The 18000-nt window shown below is 37.8% G+C and overlaps 1 protein-coding gene across 1 annotated transcript in view; it reads left to right on the forward strand.

Annotated features, from left to right (window-relative positions):
- Positions 1-18000, forward strand: part of Dlg5 (Discs large 5) — a 390290-nt gene that overhangs the window by 55523 nt on the left and 316767 nt on the right. Inside the window, exons 4-6 of the mRNA XM_068225698.1 lie at positions 2113-2332; positions 8988-9155; positions 9467-9628. Of these exons, the coding sequence (XP_068081799.1) occupies positions 2113-2332; positions 8988-9155; positions 9467-9628 (550 nt within the window). The remainder of the gene's footprint in view (positions 1-2112; positions 2333-8987; positions 9156-9466; positions 9629-18000) is intronic.

The following is an 18000-nucleotide window of genomic DNA, read 5'->3' on the forward strand; positions in this document are numbered from 1 at the left end:
TGTGAGAATGATACTTTGAAAGAAGTGAATTCTTTGTATTCTGAAGAGCAGAGGTTAGATCACTTTTGGCTTCGCACTGTTTTTCCAACAGTAAATTTGAAAACAGAAAAGTTGGCTTCATTATATTGTTTCATAGAAATGCTTCACTTGAACGTGGTTTTCCTGTTAATAAAGAAATTATAGTAGAGAAATGCTACAAGTATCCCTTGTAGCACAAAGAATAATATATGATGCTATCCCAAACCCTGGTGGAATTGAAAAGGTCTCCATTAATAAGAAATGCTCCACGCTGCAAGGAGTGCTCATGCTTTGTATGTTCAAAACCTGAAGGAGAAACATGAAGCATTGGAAGTAGAAGATTCGATGCAAAAAAAATAAGAGAAAGGCCGCTTTGTTGCTGAAAGAATTAGAAGCAGTAATGGTAATACATTTAAAAAAAAAACTTAAAGTGAATTTAATTAGACAAATTTTGAAATTTAATTTGCACATTAAATTGCTCATTTATTTTCTGGATGTTAAGTTCTTAAAATGTATTTTAATATTACTGATACTTCCTTTATAGTTTTGTTTGTCATTGTGTGTCAGGGGAAAAAAGCTGGTTTTTATGACTGGAAAACAGGGAAATGTCAGGGAATTTAAATCTGGATTTGGTGGACACCCTGCTAATGTTTTAAAGGGAAGCACATTGCAGGCTGAGGGCTCTTTTCAGGATCGGAATTCATTGCCGTTGGAAAATACAGTGGATACGAAGGGTTCTAAAAGTGTAACCATCAGAACAGATGGTAATGAAAAGCAACGATGCACGGTAATGTGCGCATTAGCGGATGGAACCAAACTCCCTCCATATGCTGTTCTGAAACGAAAACACTTCCAAAAGGAAACTTGCCGCCCGGTGTTATTGTTAGAACACGTGTCCAGCTGGATGGGCAGTGCGTTAGTTGAGGACTGGGTGAGGTGCAACTGCCTGGGAGCTTTGTTACAAAAATGAAACATGCTTGTGTTGGACAGTTACCTAGGACATACAATTGATGCCGTAAAAGATATGATGAGGAAAGGATAAACCGATCTTGCGATAATTTCTGGAGGACTGACTTCTATTCTACAGCTGTTGGATGTGTGAGTGAACCGGCCTTTCAAAACCGGAATGAAACAGTTGTACACCAACCGGGCGAGTGAAGAGGCCTGAAGTGGGTGTAATGTGCAGCTGAATCAAGACCGCATGGGCGTGCATTCCCAACGATCTAGTGTACAAAAGCTTTAAGAAACATGGAGTTTCAAATTCAGTGGACGGTAGTGAGGACGACTATTTGTGGAAAGATGCCAGTGACGAACGTTCCTATGGTGAGACTTCAGATGATGACGGTGAATTGTGAATGATCCGAGTATTGGACCGATTTTATTTACGAATTTTGTGATGATTTTATTAATTGTAAGCTGTTTGAATTTATATTTGTGGTATATTTGAAGAAAATTAAATAGATATAGGTTATTTAATTTTAAATTTTTTCCGTATTTTACCGTCTCATTTAGGGTGTGGTTATTATTCGGTGGCGGGTATTATTCGTGATGGAATGGAATGGCGTAAATGGCGTGATTATACGGTTTATATGCAATAGTATTATTGTTCTTATCCATCTTTTGCATTACTGTGCTAATTTAATTCGTCATCCTATTTCCATATGATTCTTCTTCTTCTTCTCCTTGTTTTGAACCATCTCATTCTGCTTACTTCCTCCAGGATGTAGATCGTGGTCTCTTCATATAGTCGTTCTGCTTGTACTGTTCTGATATTGGTTTGTTGCACAATAGTATTGCAAGAAACTAGATTTAGTCTAGAGAAAATAATCGTTAAGTTTGATTAAGTAGTTCTGTCAGAAAATATTTGACTTGGTCACATGGTCTTTTAATATTAAACTGCTTGTTGCACAAACGTCCTCCCCCACTCCTTCCCCTGCTTTTATAAAACTGTGTGTGAATTTATCAAATTGTGTGTGGAATCTGTTTTATCTCTGTTATTTTATTAAAGCCCCCTGACTGAATGAAATGTGAAGTAGACTCAGTTAATTGTAGATGTAATATGCACTTGAAAAAATAAATATACTCTCATTCTAGGCAACATAGTGAAGCAATTCGACGCTGTGATCACACGATGAAAGAACTGGAATATTATCGGGGGCAGCACTTGGCTGCGATGAATCAGCTGGAGGCAGCTGCCCAGGAATCATCAACATTACGTTCCAAATATAGCGACCTAGCATCTGAAAAGCAGCGCATGGATAGGGAAGTTCAGGGTCTGCAGAAGGAGGTATCGGAGCTCCGTTGCCAACAGCAGGTAAGCTTTAATGTGAAATAACTTTTTTTTTTTTTCCTCTTTGTGATTCTTTGTTCATACCTATAAGTTATTTCTCACTTAGTGAGTTTGTAACTCAAGAAACTTATATTTTCTCATGTTATTTAAGTCTGACAAGTAAATGCATACAACAAAAGGTATTGGAAAAGACATGATATTTACAATTAGTTAAACAACATTTTTGTATACTCAGTAATAGCTGAAAAAATGTATAATATGATGAATTAAGGCCTTTCTATGAACCTGTAGTCTGTTTTACCCACCCCGCAGTGTATGGGGTAGCGTGCCTGCCTCTCTTTCTGGAAGCCCCAGATTCGATTCCTGGCCAGGTCAGGGATTTTTACCTTGATTTGTTGGCTGGTTTGAGGTCTACTCAACCTACGTGATTACAGTTGAGCAGCTATCTGGCGATGAGATGTCAGCCCCAGTCTAGAAAGCCAAGAATAACAGCCGAGAGGATTCATTTGCTGACCACATAACACTTTGTAATCTGCAGGCCTTCGAGCTGAGCAACGGTCGTTTGATAGGTGATGGCCCTTTGGGGTTGTTGCACCGGGAGGGGGAGGGGGAGTCTCTTCTGGATTTGTGCTTGGTTTAGGCAGTTCTAAGTGCAAGTTGTGGTTGAAGAATATTAAGCCATTTAGTAGCACTGTAGGAAAAAAAAAAAACAAAAAAAAAAAAAACTGGCTAACCCAACAGCTATGAAACGAACGGAAGTGGAAACATTTAATGTAAAAATCAGTTATGGGGAAAATGGGCTTTTAAAGATCCTAGGTATTTATAAATCCATTCTTAATATACTGGCATATTCAAGCTATGCTTTGCTATTATATAAAACTAGAAATTATTTGCATGGTGAAGCAAAATTATAAGAGCTTCAGTCACTTTATATATAACAGAAAGGTATATCACAAAGGAAGAATATATAAAGTTATGAAGCTATGTAACAGGATAGGACACACACAACCATCACACTGAGAGGTTGGTGTGGATATAGGGAACAGTAGAGGATAAAAGAATAAATACCATATTTACTTGCATGTTAGACCCTAACCCTTCCCCCCACTCTTACAACAACAACAACAAAAAAAAAAAAAAAAAAAAAAAGAAAGTAAAGAGAAGTCCAATATGTGATAGATACCCTCAAATTTTGTGCAGTGAACACATGACTTTTATGCTATAAAGAGCTATAAATTGTAGATGTAAACATTCTACACTGTTCTTTAACAAACACCGAGCTCGATAGCTGCAGTCGCTTAAGTGCGGCCAGTATCCAGTATTCGGGAGATAGTGGGTTCGAACCCCACTGTCGGCAGCCCTGAAAATGGTTTTCCGTGGTTTCCCATTTTCACACCAGGCAAATGCTGGGGCTGTTCCTTAAGCCCTTTCCTGTCCCATCGTCGCCATAAGACCTATCTGTGTCGGTGCGACATAAAACAACTAGCAAAACTCTTTAATAAACTTATGAATGTATTTGAGTTATACTGCCTATTTTCATTGGAAGGCAGTATTTCTAAATGTAAAAAGACAATTGGTGAACACGTCTTCTAGGCCTAAATAGAAAATAATTATAGTCGGTTTTAGTTATTCATATCACATCATTCGTTTCATCTCATTAATTCCTCTGATGAGGTTGATGTCAGGAAGGGCATACGATTGTAAAACTCGCTATGAATATTCATCTCACTTCATACTCTAAAAAGGGATGAGGGTACCATATTATCATATTATGCAATATTCATACAAAAGAACTTAACAGCTAGTCATTTGTCTCTGTCAGTTGAGCAGTAGTCCTACCACACAGTAAATCTGATCACTGCTTTCATTTGAATTATCGTTTTGCGCTGCCAACTTCCACGCTACCGGCGTGTCATCATTCCAAGTGACTTTATCTTCACTGCCATCTCGTCAGCCATGCACTGCAATCGTGACCATTCGAGGTCCCGTCTTTTTTAACCTTTTAAAAATAATATTCTTCCCAACTATAGACTCCAAACAGTGTGAATCTATTCCCAAATAGTTTCTGGAGATGGTCTCTGATATTCTCATTTGGTGTATGTGTAGCAGAAGCCACTCCTTCCAAATAAAGCGGTGCTGTAGAAAGCGTGCCAAACCACCGCCTGATAACTAGCGCATGTTACGAGTTGTACTTCCGAGTGTAATCCATAGTAACTGGAAGCATTATTTTCATAACTGTGGCTGTTGAAAGCCAGACCCTTATTTTTAAGTATATGTCATGCTTGTTCTCTACATTTATCGCATCAGGATTTACCTAAACAGCTGTAATTAAGATAAGAGAGACCGCATTGCAAAGAAGCACATCAATCAATCAATACTGATCTGCTGTTTAGGTTAGGCATGCTATCGCCCGGATAGTGCCAAAAATTCCTTGATGAAAAGAATAAAAATAAATAACAGGAAAATTTCCCGCATTTATGGATATCTACAGGTGTGTTGGTAATGCGTTTTATTATCATAATGTTTAATTTCGTACGTTTGCTGTCTCCATTTTTTCATTAACGCATACCCTAGTTTGTTTTGTTTAGCGTCGCCGAAATTCATTAAAAGTGAGTGGGAACATAAAGTCATTATTATTATTATTATTATTATTATTATTATTATTATTATTATTATTGCTAGCTGACCCGACAGAAGTTGTTCTGTCAAAAATAAATGACAATGGAACAAACTCAAATTCAGTGTGTACTGCACACAAAAATCAGAATAATGCAAATGACTACATTAATCAACATCAAATGAGTTTATTTTCTACTGCTACCAAAAGTTAGTAACAAACTACTGGAAAAATATGTTTTCATTACCTATAATATTAATATCTTGATTGTGAATAAGGAAATGCTCAAATAGGTCACAGCATATCACTACCCAGAAATAACCCTGATTGACTGTAACGTAGATGGGAACTGTTCAGCAGGTCTTCAAATCCCCCACAGAGCCAAAATTATCCCCAGTTGCAAATCAAGTAATTTGATAAGTTGATGGTGTGAAGATAATCTGGTTAAACTTACTCCTCTTTCTTCGTAGGAAATGAATACCACAGAACACAATGATTCCAATCAACACTACGAAGATACTTTTCATTGTAAAGCTATAAGGTACACGATATTTTTGTTTGAATACCTGGTGCGTAAACAAACAAAGTTGATGGTTTTCCAACACGGGAACAGGCAACATACAATTGGCCATGCGAGAAACATGAATTTTCAAGATTAATGTCGGAAACACTCAATGACTGCCCCTGGGATTTATTTATGGTCATAGCAAAAGTGAGCCGCGCTGGAAACTGCAGTCGTTTAAATTCAAATGGTATGTTAGTCGGAATCATAGAGATATGTGGTATCAAAACATCTTCTCCTTTATACTTCCCCGTTAGAATGGTTGCTTTGATCACGTTATTCAGTAATGTTTTCACCGCTAGCCGTGCACCATTACAAAGACGCGGTTGGTTGATATTTCACAACATTATGACCACTGATCCAACCTTTAATTGAAAAATGTGAGGCGGCAATCCTGGCAAATCCAGCGAGTTCAAAAATTCGGGTGGATATTTGACCACATCATCTTGGTTAGTAGCAGAATCAGCTGGTTTGTATGTCCTCAATTCACCAGCAATTTCATTTTGAATTTTGAAATTTAATTAATTTACATCCATGTTTTTGGCAGCCAATATAGCTCGTTCGCTCAACCAGATATGATCTGTGTAATTCTGAGCAATGTTTGGGAACGCCTCTTGAACGAGTTCGGTTTTGGATTCAGTAAACTGACAAAAATTGTCAGGAAAAGTAATGCAGCCAGTCAGAACATCTGCAGGGAATTTGCCATTACCAATGTCAATTAGTTCTTTTGAAAATATATCTCCAGATGGAACATTTTAGAACTCGACACGCATATTCTGACTTAAATTTAGTATTTTGACGTGTTTCCACAAAACTGGTGACTTTAAACATGCATTAAGTTCATCAGCTGGCTTTAACCATGGAATCACTGATAATGTTTAACGAAAATCTCCTGCTAACAAAATCATTGCTCCACCAAATCGGTTTTGATTGTTCCGCACATCTTGCATAGTTCGATCTAATACCTCCAAAGACTTTGGTGCATTCATCCCATACTATCAATGTACATTGCTGCAAAACCTTTGCCATTGCAGAGAGTTCTTCAATATGTTGCAGGTCAGTTTCGTTGCTTTGTATATTCAACAGCAATTTTAGCGCTGAATGGGCTGTTCGACCGCCTTCCAACAATGTAGCTGCAATGCCTGATGAAGCAAGTGCGAGTGTAATTTCATTGTGTACGTGAATTGTTGTTAAAATCAATGAAATTAAGATATATTTTCCTGCACCCCCGGGAGCGTCCAAGAAGTAAATCCCTCCAGTTCCATCATTTACAGTGTTCATTAGAGTATCAGATACATACTTTTGTTGTTGGTTCAACAGCGGAAGATTTATTTGAACTGATTCTGTCAAAGCATCTAGATCGTACAGTTTTTTGCGTTGCAACTCTTGATTAAAAGCGTTGTGCATCGGGTGATTGGGCGCGGCCATGCCTAATTGAGATAATACTTTGACATCATCAAGCACAAGTTCTCAACTGATATCAACTCCTTATTGTACATTTCTTCACTGATTTGTAAATTGGATTTCTTGTTGTGATGCGCATTTGATGCAAAATATCATCACACATATCATCTTTGTATTTGATCCACAAATCAATTGGTTTTGATGGGCAGCATTTTAATGTAATTATAGAAAACAATGTTCGTATTTGGCTTGTAGCATTTCGAGTTCTTCGGCATGAGTCTTGAAATGAGTGTACTGTATATGGAAGCACACACAAAATAAACCAATCAACCAAAGAAATCGATGAACTTGTTTATTGAGAAGAGAAGATTTAAAAACAACCAGGGTAGACAAAGGTCTCCAACTATAACAAAACTCGACACTGCATGCGACTGTCTGGAGAGTGTACGCGCGAAACCAAAACCCAAGGAGATATTCTTCCTGTCACAAACTGAGAACTAAGCGAGATAAGAACTTGGAGTTTGTTCTAAAAATAACTTCCATATCTGAAGACCATTTGCCTCACTTTGACCCCCATGCAAATTCAATAGCAAAGATGTTGACCACCGACTGTCTTTTTCGTGCCTGCACATAACAATCTGTGAACATGCCTGAAAAGAAACACAAACAGTGCATGTTCTTGCCATTTAAATTTAAAAACAAACTTATCTACATCGAGCTGAAATGTTTTTCTACAAGCAGTGAAAAAATAACAAATATAGTGAATATAAAATAGGAGTTATGACATAAGTTCTATGCAATGAAGATTTTGCATTGGAGGTAATATTCCATTATATTAAAATTTTCACACTCAATTATCTTGTAAACCTTTTTTTTTTTTAACAGCATCAAATGTGGCCTGAAATTTTATACATAATCCGATATTCATCCGTTTTAACCAATAACATTCAGATTTACGGACATTTGGTAAACGCGCTGGATTAGAGGACAGCTAAGCGCAAACGTTGGAGAAGGAAAGAGAGACGAACAGTTTGAATGGAAAAAGAGAAATGGGGCTTTTACGCTTTTCCTGGCATTTTTTCCAATTTTTCTCTTCGTAAAAACCTTACTCGGACTTCACGAATATTTGAAAAAAAGAATTAGCCAAAAAGTTCCCGAGTTTTGCCCTTAGCAACACATTTAGTGATTCATTTTTATTTATATACATTATTATTATTATTATTATTATTATTATTATTATTATTATTATTATTATTATTATTATTATTATTTGTTAGGCACGTTGGTGAGTAAAACAATCATTATGATTGGATAGTTTTTATCACATTTTAAACTTGCTTCCCGCCAAAAAGGACCTATATTGGTCCGAGTTACGAGATATTAAATGATCACTTTGTCAATGTGATCTCGCCTGCTATATTAACAATAACAACCATGAATATTTCTCAACTAAAGTAAACTTGTTTCTTCATCCCGATGTGGTGCAGCTCTTTTTAGATACGCCACCACTGGAGGGTACCATTTTTACCGCATATCAACCTTCCTGCCATTTGTAAATCTCTGGCAGTACAGTAACTGGAATCGAAAACAGCAGTTAATTATACTAACCATTACACTGGCGGAGATTCTTAATTACAAAACACAGACATATGGGATGACTGATGCGTGCTTGCATGTCATCAGAGCTGCAGTAGGCCTACGTTGCAGAGACAGACATTTCTTAACTACGAAACACAGATGTATCGCATGACTTCAACAAATGTTTTCATTGCATGGCTTGTACGGACGAAACAATTCACAAATTTGTGCAATGTCATCAGAGCTGCAATAAGACTTGTACCCGCTTCATTTGGACTGCCGTCTTCTTAGATGGACATGCCTTACCAGTTCTTTTCCTCTCTCTTATGAGGCTCCAATGAGCCTGCTTCTTATTTCTTCTTCCCAGCTTGAAGATGTGAAATTTGTTTTTACTTCCAGCAGTTCTCTCTCCACACTGATGATATGTGTACATTTATCATCTGTGTGTCTTTTTTCTTGATAGTTTGTCATATCCCATTCAGTCCTTTTGTATTAAAGATTTCAATTTGATTCAACAGGATGTCATTGTGTCTGAGAGTGGAGCTAATGATTCTCTAAATCAACATTACATCAACACTTTAAGGAAGTATGATGCTGTCAAGGATGAATACGATGCCTTGCGAAAACGTTACGATGATTTGGTTTCTTCACATTCTTCCGTTGTTAATAAAATGGAGTTGGCTCAGGTGGGTGAACTTCTGATATCTTTAGTTTGTAATTTTTACTCTTTGAAAGATATGGGTTTTTTTTTTTTTTTTTTTAGATCACAGTACACAGAAGGTTATTATATTTGTTGAAAATTAAACTTCTGTGAGAGTCAACAAATGCACATTGCAAAAGTGCCATTTTCTTATCAAGTTTTATTTTGGTGTATTATCTGAATATCAAGTTGATGCATCAGTTTATAACAGTTATTTATTTTACTGTCTTTACTTTTCCCCCATGATTAAAATTATCATGAATCATTGCTCATTCACTTACTACTTTAATGTTTCAGGAAGAAGTAAATCGGATAAAAAAGCAGTGTGATGAAATGGCTCAAGAGCGAAATGCAGCAATTCGGGAACGTAATGGACTGAAACAGCAATGCACTGCTGCAATACGCCAATGGGACATTGCTTTGAGAGAACGCAATGAATACCGGGAAGCATTGGCTAAGGTGGGATTTATTAATTACTTGTTTATTAATTTCTATTTACTCCCCAAAATGTAGATGGACTGTCTCTTAAAACTGTAAAATATAATTTTACGGGAATCATTACTTCAATATTTAGTTAAAATATGTGGATATTTGTTTGGTTTTTTAAAATTTAATTTAGTTTTTATTTCACTTTATACATTTTACTTTCTGTTTTTCTTGTTATGCTAGTTCAGGATCACTTCATGTTTCAACTCAATTGGAAATTGTTACATATGCTTAGAAATTAGGTATCCCATTTTACAACTGCAGAAGTTGTGAATTCAATATAAATAGGATTGTACATTTTCAATCTATCAACAATTGCCAATATAGTAACTGCAGGGAACAACTCCACTGATCTAAATGTTTCCCATCATAGATTTTCTGCTCTTTGTACTTGATGGATAAGGCAACCTGCCTGCTAATCGATTATTGTACAGTAAAAGTCTGCTATAGCGAGTACGGCATATAACGAGTGTTATAGTGATTCTTGAAATGCTTTTAGTGAAAGACTTATCCTTTACTTATTGTTTTCCTATGCATTGTTTAATATTTTTATTTAATCGGCTGATGACGACCCAGAATAGTGATCAAAACCGGTCCTGCTTTTAATCAAATAAGAATGTAAAGTTTACATTTCTTATTTTCTTTGTATTGAATAGGTTGAACCACTTATTTCTTGTTTCAATTTACAGTAGAACCTCGATAATTCGAAGTCGGTTAATTCAAAATCTCGCCTAATTCGAAGCAGCTCTCGTTCCCGGAAACATGAGGCATGGTTTTGCATGTTATTTAAATCATTTAATTCGAAATACGCATAATTAGTAATTCGAAGAACAATGTCAGTCCCGTTACCGAAATTCCGATTTTTAATTCGAAATTGCCTTTACATTTTGAAAAAAAATTAGTATTTTAGAGTAATTTAAATTCAAAATTTATCCGCGTCATGAAAGAACGCGTCTTCCGAAACGTGAAGGGGTAATTTTGCGCACTTTCACCTACTTCGGCGTGTCTACAGTGTGCTTCATATCTGCTATGTTCGAGCAGAATCGTAATTATTATGTATTCGGAGTTTTCAGGAATGCCATAATTCACAATATCACGTAGCAGGCAGTGTGCGGAGAGGTGGCGTTGCAGACAGTTGGCGAAAAACCGTGGCTTATAGCCTATAATCAATTCGTACGCACCAATATTGTCAATGCCAATGAAACTACATTGTTCGTTTGTTTTATTTTTTAAAATGCTGAGGCCAAATGGACTTATGGTTTTAAAGGAGAGAATTGCCAGCCGGCAAATGTACTTTGTTGCTATGCAGTGCATACGGAAGCGAGAGACTTCCTTCCCCTGTCATAGGAAAGTTCTAAAAGCCACGATGTTGAAGGGCGTCGGGCACTTTCCATGTCAGTACAAGGCATTTAAAAATGCAGACAGTACAGTAGGCCTACTCCCAAAAATAAAGCATTTGCACAGGGGAGCCAGCATAATTTTTCCTAGTCTTTGAATTGTGTTTTCTTCCTTTCGTTGCGTGAAGTTATGTTTGTCATTGTTTTATACAAGAGCATTATCTGAATAATGTAAATGCACCTTGTTGGATAAATTTCTGAAATAGTGTTTGCCATGGCATTTGAAAAGTTTAAACTGAGAATCATAGTAAGTAAGTAAACTCGTGTCCTCATCCTGAGGTGGTGCAGCTCTTTCTAGGCACACCCCCATTGGAGGTGAACTGCATGTGCCAATTTAACCACATACCAGCCCTCCTGCCATTCTTAAATTTCTGGCAGTACCGGGAATCGAACCCGGGCCCCCGAGGACGGCAGCTAATAACACTATCCGTTACGCTACGGAGGCGGACAGAATCATAGTGATAGTATACATTAATGGGTCTTAGAAATGCCATAGCGGGAAATCGTACAAGTATAGTCACTGTACTGTTGTTGTAATGTGGACGGAAGCTGTGTTTGACGGAAGCGAGAGACTTTCTCCCCTCGCCATAGGAAAGTTCGATAAGCCGCGATGTTTTAAGGACATCGGATACATTCCGTGCAAGCACAAGGCATCAAAAATGCATACAGTACAGTAATCCAATTAATAAAACACAGGGGACCCAGTATAGATTTCTCCTCGTCTTTGAATCAGGTTTTCTTTCTTTTGATTTGATTGCGTGAGGTTATATTTGCCGGCGAGTAATCTAAGTGCATTATTTGAATATGTAAATGCACCTTGTTGTATACATTTGGAAATAGTTTTTCCCATGATATTTGAGAGCTTTAAACTGTGAATCAAAGTTAACTGCATGCAGTAACGGGTCTTAGAATATATTGTTAGGCCGCACCAAAGTACGTGTTGGCGGTTAATTCGAAATCACGTAATTCGAAGTCCAATTTTTGCGTCCCAACAACTTCAAATTAACGAGGTTTTACTGTAATTGTAATTTCTTGTTTCAATTTAATATAACGAGAACTCCGTAATAACAAGTTTTGTCTGTCCCATCTAAAGTCCTATAAGAAACTGTGTATTAACCTTAGGTTACAGCGAGATCCCTATCACTGACGCATTCGTCATTACGAGCGATTAAGCGTGCGCAATTTTTTCCGTTCTCGATATTTATGCACCCCAGCGGTTATGTTGCATACGATCGATCATCTTCAGTATCGTTTCCTCGCTGTGTCGACATTCGAAGACGATTATTACATGTGATAAATAACATTTTTGATCCGTATTGATGATATTTGATTGAAATAATAACAATAAGTTAATTTATTAATTTGACCACCTAACAAATACAATAAGTCTTGTCTTAGTTGATTTACATTGGCATGTTAACTAAAATGGTACATGTTTCGCCTTGTATTTAGGCATCATCAGCCATTATCTTAACCTTAAAATAGAATCAGGCACCTGATTTACATATACATAAAATAAAACAAATTTTTAAAAAGCCTTGGAGAGACTTGAACTAAAATTAACATATGGTAAGAGACTTGTAATAATGTTGGTTTTAAAGATATTACAATGAGTGAGGAATTTACAATTGGTGAAAGTATTAGTAATATTGACATTAGAAGGCTTTTATTATAATTAAAATGAACAAAGCAACAGTCTGATATGAACAAGTGATAAGATTGCTATAAAATTATGTTGGCCGACCAGCGGTTACAACAAAAATGACAATGAAAATCGTATTTAATAAAAAATAATGTTGAATAAAATAATGTTGAAGGATGGTCAAGTGACCTGTAATTATTTGTTTACATGAGATAAGAGTCGAAAGTCAATGGCATATGGTGAAGTTGTGGTTCACTTTGATAAAAAAAATACGAAGTTGTAGTTGAAGGTTGAAGAACGATGTTTAAATTGGACCTCTGTGGACCACCTCAATTTGATGCAATGCTAAGACGTTAAGAATGTGGGTTTATTGACATTCTTGTCGAAACGGCAGTGTGACCGTTGAATCTATAAAAGGAAACCGGAAGCGTGGTGTTAATTGTGTGAAAAAAACGTAATAAAATGTTTAAGTGGAAATCATGTACACTTACCATTTGACGATGGTGAGGGTGATTTGTTACGTTATTAACTAAACGTTATTGACGACTGTCGACTTCTTACGAGTGTTGCAGATGTAGGTTTGAGTTCGAGGGGGATCTGTTTGCGTAGGTGTGACTATAGGCTTGGTTGTAGTACTTGGAGGGGAGCTACTATTGGTGGGAGAGAAAGAGGAAAGTGTATTGCTGCGCGTATTGTAACGGTGAGATGCCGTTAGAGTGAGCAATATTACAGTGAGTGTGGCTATGGGTCTATTGGTTGCATTTGAATTAGAGATACTGGCGGTTGGAGGACGGGAGGGGAGTGTATTAGTTGTAGAGGAGGTCGGAGGGCTTATTAATTTGAGGTTTAAAACTTTTAAGAATAAAAATAAAGGCTGAATAAACGATTTCTTAATTTTAATGCTAAATACGGTATTACCCCGCATTTACAATCCCAGCTTTTACGTTTCCCCGTCTTTTACATTTTTTGTTGGTCCCCTGAGATTTCCTATGCTCACAATGTATTAAAATCCTCAAATGTATGATTGCGACATTTTATGATTCTCGCCATTTACGCCACAACAGGCCGTTCGAGAGGAAAAATTTCCAAGATATTAGACTGCAGGCTTTCGGCACAATCTGCCATTAAGATCAACTTGTCAGCATAGGCCAGACTGCTTACTACATTTTCACCTAACTGAATCCCTCCCTGCCACTTCATACCTTTCAGCAGATGAGCCATGTAAACTACGAACAGCAGAGGTGAAAGATTACAGCCTTCTCTAACCCCTGTAAGTACCTTGAACCAAGAACTCATTCTACCATAAATTCTCACTGCAGCCCAATTGTCAACATAAATGCCTTTGATTGATTTTAATAATCTTCCTTTAATTCCATAGTCCCCCAGTATAGCGAACATCTTTTCCCTCGGTACCCTGTCATATGCTTTCTCTAGATCTATGAAACATAAACACAGCTGTCTATTCGTCTCACATTTTTCAGTTACCTGATGCATACTGAAAATCTGATCCTGACAGCCCCTCTGTGATCTGAAACCACACTGGTTGTCATCCAACTTCTCAACCACTGATCGCACCCTCCCTTCCAAGATGCCAGTGAATACTTTGCCTGGTATACTAATCAGTTGTTGCAATACTTCCTGCTCCCTTGCTTATAGATAGATACAATTACTGCTTTTGTCCAATCTGAAGGTACCTTACCAACACTCCACGCTAATTTTACTACTCCATGGAGCCATTTCATCACTGTCTTCCCACCTTAGTTCACCATTTCAGGTCTAATTTCATCTATTCGTGCTGCTTTATGACAATGGAATTTATTTACTATCCGTTCTATTTCCTCAAGCATAATTTCACAAACATAATTTTCTTCCTCCCCATGAGTTTGGCTGTTTGCAACACCGCCAGGAAGATTTCCTTTTACTTTGAGAAGATGTTCAAAATATTCCCTACACCTGTCCAGTGATTCCCTGGGATCTACATGATTTCACTTGACTGTTCATTTCCTTTTTCCCTCCCTTCCTAAGATTCTTTATTACTGTCCAGAAAGATTTCCCTGCTGCTTGACCTATCCTTTCCAAGTTATTTCCAAAATCTTCCCAAGACTTCTTTTTGGATTCAAGAACTATTTGTTTTGCTTTGTTTCTTTCATCTATGTACAATTCCCTGTCTGCATCGGCCCTTGTTTGGAGCCATTTCTGGTAAGCCTTCTTTTTATGTTCACAAGCAGCTCTCTCTTCATCATTCCACCAAGATGTTCGCTTTTTCCCGTCTTTACACACAGTCGTTCCTAGGCATTCCCTTGCTGTTTCTACTACAGCATCCCTGTATGCCACCCATTCTCTTTCTATATCCTGAACCTGATGACTGTCCACTATCCGAAATTTCTCACTAATCATATCCATGTACTTTGTCTAATTTTCTTGTCCTGGAGATTTTCTACCCTTATTCGTTTGCAGACTGATTTCACTTTCTCTGTCCTAGGCCTAGAGATACTTAGTTCATTACAGATCAGATAGTGGTCTGTATCATCGAAAAACTCCGAAAAACATGTTAATTCCTAACAGACTTCCTGAATTCAAAGTCTGTTAAGATATAGTCTATCATGGATCTGGTACCCCTAGCCTCCCATGTGTAGTGGTGAATAGCCTTATGCTCGAAAATGTATTCGTAACTGCTAATCCCATACTAACACAGAAGTCCAGCAAACGCTTACCATTCCCATTAGCTTCCATATCTTCCCCACATTTACCAATCACCCTTTTCTATCCTTCAGTTCTATTCCCAACTCTCATATTGAAATCGCCCATTAGCACTATTCTATCCTTGCTGTTGACCCTAACCACGATGTCACTCAATGCTTCATAACACTTGTCAACTTCATCCTCATCTGCACCCTCACATAGTGAATACACAGAGACAATTCTCGTCCTGATTTCTCCAACTGACAAATCTACCCACATCATTCGCTCATTTACATGCCTAAGAGAAACAATGTTGCGTGCAATAGTATTCCTAATAAACAGTCCTACCCCATATTCTGCCCTTCCCTTTCTAACATCTGTCAAGTACACTTTATAATCTCCTATCTCTTCCTCATTATCTCCCCTTACCTGAATATCACATACTCCTAACACATCCAGATGCATCCTCTTTGCTGACTCAGCCAGTTCTACTATCTTTCTTCTATTAGCCCTATTAATATTGATAGCTCCCCATCGAATTCCATTTCGTTCGCCAAGTTGTTTCCAAGGAGTCCCTCACCTGTCAAATGGGAGTGGAACCCCGTTACTCCCATAGATCCAAGGCTTGCTTAAAGTGTTCTGAGCTCGGTAAATTCATGAAGCAGGATGCTACCCTACTTGCACATAGTCCAAGTGAGGATCTCTCCTCTAACGGGTTATGGACCGCTGCTGAATTGTATTGTCCTAGCCGCCTGAGCACAAGGAGGGCAATCACTCAGAATATGTCCGAGATGCCCACTCCCATTCCATAGCAAGTGGTATCCCGACTCTCAGGACCACTTTCTAGGCCACTCAGACGTTGCCCATGGTTCACGAACTAATACGTGACTACAGTAACCCACACCTTGAACCATTATTACTCTTATATCCGTACATAATTATATTCTGATTTTATACGGCACCGTTCAATATTCATACTACGGGATATTAACCATTACTCACTGATAACCTAAAATATTCTACCGATATTGATCACATAATCGTATATGATAACCTCTTCACACGTTTAAATATCACTTCAATTACACTGACATATATATCTCTTCACATTTCCTAGTCAAGGATTGGTTATATATTTCAGATGACTACTGATTATCCACCTACATACTGACAAATATGAATGATCATTTTTCCATCTGCTCATCTATAGTTTAGGCTCGGTGACTACATCCTCTCGCTGGTCATCAGGATGCTCTGGGATAGGTAAGGTTCCTTTGACGTGCCCTCAGCTCAGTCTCCTCCAGACATCTCGCCGTTGTCTTCTTAGAACATCTTGAGAGCCATAGCTTGCACAAATACATAGAAGTAAACATATATGAAGTTACTTGCATCATATTACGGAATTCGTAGCCTTCTAACACGCTAACTTCAATGTATATTCTCCCGTTTTAACTTTATTCTTGATAGTGTTTGTAGACTACCATAATCTCTAGCATTGTTTCAGATATATGTAGAGCAGTTGTTATTTATATGGATTAATCGAGCTATCTCTCCGTATCCTTGAGATTTTCTTCCTTGTATTTGTGTCCAAGATTATCCCTTGCCGTCTTAGAAATCCAACGTATGCAATTCTTTCTAATTTTCTTCTTGTTTCACGGATTTATTTATGGCTGTTGTAATTCTGCATTCTGAAATAAATATATATATATATATATATATTCTATTAATCTTCTTATTTCAATTAATTTCTTCTTAATTCTTGAAATATCTTCCGCGTGAAGTATCTCCAGATCAGCACGTCTGTTTCACAAGCTTGCTCTTTCAATTTTTTGTTCATTATTACAGTGATGGTTCACGTTTGTGGGTTACTGTAGTCACGTCCTAGTTTGTGAACCATGGGCAACGTCTGAGTGGCCTAGTAAATGGTCCTGAGTGATGGCCCTCCTTGTGCTCTGACGGCTGGGACTATACAATTCACCGGTGGTCCATAACCCGTCAGAGGAGAGATCCTCACTTGGACTATGTGCAAGTAGGGTAGCATCCTGCTTCATGAATTTAGCAAGCTCATAACATTTTAAGCAAGCCTCGAACCTATGGGAGTAATGGAGTCCCACTCCCATTTGACAGGCGAGGGACTCCTTGGAAACAACTTGGCGAACGAAATGGAATTCAATGGGGAGCTATCAATATTAATGGGGCTTATGGAAGAAAGAAGATAGAACTGGCTGAGTCAGCAACGAGGATGCAATTGGATGTGCTAGGAGTAAGTGATATTCGGGTAAGGGGAGATAATGAGGAAGAGATAGTAGATTATAAAGTGTACTTGACGGGTGTTAGAAAGGGAAGGGCAGAGTCTGGGGTAGGGCTCTTTATCAGGAATACCATTGCACGCAACATAGTTTCTGTTAGGCACGTAAATGAGCGAATGATGTGGGTAGATTTGTCAGTTGGAGGAATTAGGACTAGAATTGTCTCCGTGTATTCACCATGTGAGGGTGCAGATGAGGATGAAGTTGACAAGTTTTATGAAGTATTGAGTGTCATCGTGGTCAGGGTCAACAGCAAGGATAGAATAGTGCTAAGGGCGATTGGTAAATGTGGGCAAGATATGGAAGCTAATGGGA

Source organism: Anabrus simplex, chromosome 1, assembly GCF_040414725.1.
Source record: "Anabrus simplex isolate iqAnaSimp1 chromosome 1, ASM4041472v1, whole genome shotgun sequence".
Lineage (NCBI taxonomy): Eukaryota > Metazoa > Arthropoda > Insecta > Orthoptera > Tettigoniidae > Anabrus > Anabrus simplex.